This window comes from Leptinotarsa decemlineata, unplaced genomic scaffold (genome assembly GCF_025532065.1).
Source record: "Leptinotarsa decemlineata unplaced genomic scaffold, Ldec_3_MD MMD2_tig00000505_RagTag_RagTag, whole genome shotgun sequence".
Lineage (NCBI taxonomy): Eukaryota > Metazoa > Arthropoda > Insecta > Coleoptera > Chrysomelidae > Leptinotarsa > Leptinotarsa decemlineata.
The window spans coordinates 8,289,597-8,295,596 of record NW_027412549.1 but is presented as its reverse complement, the minus strand read 5'-3'; the positions used below and the strand labels follow the sequence as shown (position 1 = coordinate 8,295,596).

General features: G+C 35.1%; 1 protein-coding gene across 2 annotated transcripts; it reads left to right on the top strand.

Annotated features, from left to right (window-relative positions):
• The first annotated feature begins 303 nt into the window (after positions 1 to 303).
• LOC111517486 (endocuticle structural glycoprotein SgAbd-8) lies at positions 304 to 2,868 on the top strand. Of its 2 annotated transcripts, XM_023173661.2 has the most exons (3): positions 304 to 460; positions 1,556 to 1,686; positions 2,541 to 2,868. In XM_023173661.2, exons 1-3 carry the CDS (start codon positions 452 to 454, stop codon positions 2,806 to 2,808), a joined length of 408 nt encoding a protein of 135 aa, XP_023029429.2. In that variant the 5' UTR covers positions 304 to 451; the 3' UTR covers positions 2,809 to 2,868. The 2 variants fall into 2 exon arrangements, with proteins under 2 accessions (XP_023029429.2, XP_074029968.1); XM_074173867.1 differs by lacking the exon at positions 304 to 460 and having other exon boundaries at positions 1,520 to 1,686.
• Positions 2,869 to 6,000: the final 3,132 nt, after the last annotated feature.

Below are 6,000 nucleotides of genomic sequence, written 5' to 3'. Positions count from 1 at the left end.
ATCAAACGGGGTTTGACAGATGTCATAGAATTTGTTATCTAAGTCCGAATATTGTCTTTGAATAAAGTGAATTATTCCAAAATGATTTAGGATCCATATAAAACATGTCACCTAAATCACATTTATAATGGTCAAGTTGTTATCCTGGTATTGGTGACTGAAGTGGTCTTATTTGAATTTGTTCATGTGATAAATTGTTTCCACATGTATTCAAGTGAAAAGGTGTGTTTTTGTTTTCTTAAGGAACGTCTCTTATGTAATAACGCAGACAGCAATGACCATCTTCATGATTTCGACGTATTTCATAATGTTTTCAAGTTCATTTAGATATAATAAATGTCCAATGCATTTTTAGATAACCAAACATATAGTGGGAGTAAAAGTAATTGAAATATAAATAACTCTTGTTAACTCTCAACAGTAGTTATTACTCGAATTATCCACCGACAAAATGAAACTGGTATGTATTTGCCATCATTTGAAACATCGACAATAAGTATTTTCTTTTTTTTTTCTTATTGGTTCCGCCGTAACTTGATGAAGATCCATAGTAATTTCATAAACTACACCTCACGACTTGATCTTCACAAAATAAGTTTGTGAAAATAAGTATTTTCAAAAGTGCAGTTTATTAAATTATTACTTATAACTGTTGAGTGTTAATCTTGTTGTATTGACTTCTGCACTGAACAAGTGTGACTCAAATTTGCACAGTTTTGGGCTGAAGTAGAATTATGTTAATATTTTCACTGAGAATTTTCTCCAGTATATCAACAGATTACAGTTATCGTGATTTCAACAACATTAAATGGCCTATGTATTAACAATTTTATACATTTTCTTTCTATTCTGGATTAAACAATGTTGTAATAAAGGAAAACAGGGATAATACTCAAAACAGTGGTATGTATATAAGACAAATCTGGTGATTTTTTCAGATAGTATAGATACATCCATATTTGGCATTAATGCCATTCCTTTATCATTCTTCAATAAATATTTTCATGTCATAATACCTATTTTCTATAAGTATAGATCTTATTGAATAATAGATTTAATAGTTATATGAAATAATCAATATTCATTGGGAATATTTCTGAGGAAATATTCTCAATTAATATTGTTTATTTAATTTGAATTTTCTCAACCTCACTGACACTATCTCCATTTTCATTGGAGACTAGCTACAATATCACTACTGACAATTAATGTGGTAATTACGCTAAGTAATTTTTTTTCATTAAATTCATTTTGAGGAAATTTCAAGCAGGTTTCACATTGAATAATATTCTATCACAGCAACAATGATTGAAATGAAAAAGGCAAAACACAACGGATGAACTTAAAGCAGAAAGCAGCAGTAACTGTTTAATGCATCATCGTATATCAAACTCAAACATGCATAGTAATGTACAATTTTGTTCGGTTAAAAAGGCAGTTGCCGCTGACAAGTCGATGCCATAGACACCGAAAAAACACTAAAAAAAGTCAAATAATTTCAAAATGAGAACCAACAGAACCAATAAGGCATTTCATGGAATATTTCAATTTTCAGATAATAGTAGCTTTCATCATTTCCTCCATCTCGTGTGCTCCAACTCCTGAAGTACAACCAACCGTCCAACCAATTGCAATTTTAAAATTTGAAAATGAAGGTGTGAATGCAGATGGATCTTATCAATGGAAGTGAGTATCATATTTTTTCATATTCAGATGTTTCTCCGACACAAGCAAAATTCTACCCGATTTTATTAAGGTGTATCAGTCATAGAATAAATGAAAACTGTCCAAGGTTATTGAGATCGTTACATTAGATTTGAGAATGCTTTCAAAAGTCTGGAAACAGCAAAGTGTCAATTTCTGAAATTGAAAACTTTTCAGTTAATGAATGAGTGGCCCATTTTTTTATTATTATTATTATTATTATTATTATTCGTTTTACTCATCCTCATCATATCTTCTTTATCAAGTGAAAAATCTCGATAATAATTTACAGGAAGTCAAATAACTTTTTTGAATATATGTACTATTTTCAGTTCTCTGATATATGAATAGTGATGAAGATCCCACGCCTATTGCTAACCTTTTTATGAATTACTCTGTCCAAGTTTGAGAGAACTTTCACGAAAAAATTACCTGCAAATTTCTTCCCGAAATTATTGATGTGTATCGGAAAAGTGTAAGATAGATCGGAAAGTGAAAGTGTTAGGTATAAATTGAGTTTAAAAGTTAGGGACCAGTTTTCTTTATCTCCTGAAGACGCCAACTTGGTTGGTAAAACGCGCTTCAAGAAAAGTATTGCATTTCTGGTGACTGGGAAAAGTGCTTGTTTTGGATTTGTTTGTTTTGATACAAATATTAAATCTATTAAATTTTCATTATACTCAATTTTTCAATGTTTTGATAAAGTTTTCTGTATATTTCGATAATGTCAATATCTGCTGAAAAATTACATCGTTTCAAATCAATCAAGAATAAAAATAAGAAGAACAAAATGTTGGTAACTTTAGTTTCTAATACATCACAAATCTGACTTTCAGTTACGAAACTGCCAACGGTATTATCGCACAAGAGAAAGGGCAGGTGAAAGCTGGTGAAAACCCAGAGAAAATAGAACTAGAAGTTTCTGGATCTTACGAGTACACTAACGAAGATGGGTCGAAAGTTCAGATTTCCTATATTGCCAATAAAGATGGGTACCAACCACAAGGAGATGTCTTGCCCACTACACCAGCAATTCCTCCAGCAATCGTTAAGGCTTTGGAATATAACGCTGCCCATCCAGAGGAAGAACAGCAGCAGAAATGATACACATACATTGAATATTAAGTTTTTTCCTGAAGTTGTGAATACAAGTTTTGATGTATACTTGTGTCTTTTTTTCCACATATTATCATGAAACATTAACGTATGTGATGAATACGAAAATGAAAGAAATTAAAATCATACTGTTAATTAGAGAAGTGATTCACAAACAATGAAAATAATTTCTTAATACCATCAAAATTATTTCATAGCAGTTAACAAATTTCGAAGAGGCGAGACACTTTTTTTTGGTGGCATGAGGGGTACATTAGCAGTAAGAGCAGTTCTATTTCAGTACTATTTTAGTAAGATATCAATCATTCCAAAAATGATACACCACTCACTTCTTGTCACCAAATTCAGAATATGATAAAAAATGAGACGAATTTATCATTAGAAATGTATATTTATTTCACTAGGATAAAACATCCAGAAACTTTCTCACATATGGAAACTAGCATATGAGTGTTTTATCTTTGTTTGAATAGTTTCTTCGATCTTGTCACTGAAAATGTGTGTTATATGGAAATGTACATACTAAAGTTCTCGTTTCACATATACATAAAATATGATTTTATGATGATAACAACTCTATTACATTTGAAAGGGTTATATTTTTAGGAGTGATTAATTTTTTGGGAAAGAAAGTTTTTGGCTTTCTACTACTCCATCTGATACAAAAAAATGGATGAGAGAATCTTCCAAACTCTATTACCTTTTGAATAAAATTAAACCATCAAAATTGGGATATATGTGTTTTGATGTATACTTGTGTCAATTATTTTATTATATATTTGATATAGATACGCATGTAGGCGCTATTGTATAGTAAAATACGTGTTGTGTTTTTGCAAAACTGATTAGTGAAAATCTCACAATAAAGTGTTTTTTGAATAAATCAAGACTAAGATAAAATATTCAATACTCCATAACAGTGAAAAAGTTATAAAATCTCAGATAAAATACTATGAAATAATAAAAATCTCAACTGTAGATTCAAGCTCTCACGGCCCGCAGTCAAATGGCAACTATGGTTTGGTGACAATGATGAAATTGACTCCAAAAGTTTCGCCCATTAATGTGACTGGCATTTTCAGTCATAGTTGAGATCAAAGCATCACGACCTCCTAGTTGGTAGACTCTTCAATCACTCACTACATATTGTAAAACTGAGTCCACCTGCCGCGTCTGTCCGTCTGTTTATTTGTTGATCTGTCTGTCTGAGGCTATGAACAAAATGAACTCAAATTCAAACAAACATATTCCCATAAGATTTTCACCAATGGACGTAGTGAGGTAGAGGAAGGTTTATACGTATGATTCATTGATGTTTTGTGTAAATTGGTTCAAATATGAGAATGTTTTCCGTGGAAAGTCTAGGCGAAGAAGCAACCTATGCGGAAACAGAAAACTCCCATCGAAAACGTCAACAAGAGTAATTTTGGTTGCTCGAAACAAATGGTAAGACTAATCGAATCTTTTCTAGCAGATCGACGATGCCGTTGCAAAGTAGGACACGAACTCTCTACCATGCGACTTCTGAGAGCAGGACTCCCACAAGGTGCAGTTCTTTCTCCACACCTCTTTTCTGTATATACAGCAGACATGCCCAAGCCAGAGAACAACTCCAACAAGTTGGCACTCTACGCGAATAACACAGGTCTACAGGCGATATCCACCAGCTATGCGCAAATCACCAGATATTCGCAGCAGCAAGCGGTCCTATTAGAGAAATGGGCTAACTTTTGGAAAATCAGTATAAACCCTGACAAGAGTCAGGCGATACTGTTCACCCGGAGACTGGTACACACGAAAGGAAACGTTGTCTTCAACGGACAAGAGATTCCGTGGATCAACGAAGCAAGATACCTGGGAGTCACCCTCGGCAGGAGACTGACGTTCAAGTCCCACATACGACAGAGACTAAGGCTGGCGAAAGCCGCCTGACAAAACGTATACCCAATCATAGGCCGCAGGATTAACATGAATCTCCATGTGAAACTGTTTCTCATCAAGACCGTGCTACTTCCCATTATTCTGTACGCCTCCACTGCCTGGGTCCAGGCTGCAGCGACATACAGACGCAGTATCAGACGTTCATGAACGCTTGTTAACTAACTGTTGTTAACGCTCCAAGATAGATGCCTAATAGATTCAGCTATCGGAACCTGGACGTATTCGAAAGAATAAGAACACACGCCAGTCCAGCGCTGCGTGACCTACATGAATCGCTCGACAGGGACGACCTCATATTTCGCGAAAAGGATAATCACATGAGGCCCACGAAGCAGAACCAACGACCACTTATTAAAACTTGTATACCGATTACTAATACACACTTCCTTACAGATATATACAGACAAACATAGGTCGCGACCAAAAGACACTTATCTCCGGTAAGGTTGAGGGGACCCCCATGCATACATTACATTTAGTGAAAGCACGACAAATGAAATCAATAGATCACAAAAGTGAAAGTACCTGAAGGCTGTCTTTCGACCGCAGGAGGTCAGATGTCAATCTTGCTGAAGTAGCCATCAGCAGAAGCATCCACCCCCACTCAGGGATGAGTGGGTGTGGATGGACGAGATTCTAGCTTCTGCACACAGAAACCGTGTGGGGAAGATTATATCTCATGTCACTCAACCCTGGGGGCATGGGGGGAGAAGGGGCAGCCTGTGCGAAGACAGAGAACTTCCATCGAAAACGCTGACTTTACAGTTTGAAAAATTGTCACATTCAATGAAATAAATGGAAAGGCAGATATTAATTTTCCACAAACTGAATGAATTAGGTACTCACATGCATTTTAATTCCACCATTAAAATTCAATGAACATTTTAGGATTTATCGCAAAAATATTGCGCGACCAAATGAATGCAAGTGGCCTCACACACCGATGCGGAACGCTTGATAAAGAAAGGTTGCAATTGCATTGATTTTGTTTCATGTTGTCTTCAAGTGGGAACTCACCTAATTCGAATTAAAATTGATAGTTGTGAACATACTTTCTTCAAAGCAAATTTTCTCAAAGGCCATTTATTACATACAAGCTGACGCGACTCTATGACAGAAAACCATGTAGGCAAATGTCGTCTGCTCCACTTGCAATGCCAGGCGAGTCGATAGTTAGTGAAACAATCTAGTTGTAGATAAACGAAAAGAAGTTATGGAGATAGAATATTTTTAGAAGAG

What these genes read in the sequence shown, in the direction of transcription:
- LOC111517486 (XM_074173867.1), top strand. Translation starts at nt 1,535, where the DNA reads ATGGAATATTTCAATTTTCAGATAATAGTAGCTTTCATCATTTCCTCC. An exon ending in GATGGATCTTATCAATGGAA is followed by an intron (nt 1,687 to 2,540) that starts GTGAGTATCATA and finishes TCTGACTTTCAG; the next exon opens with TTACGAAACTGCCAACGGTA.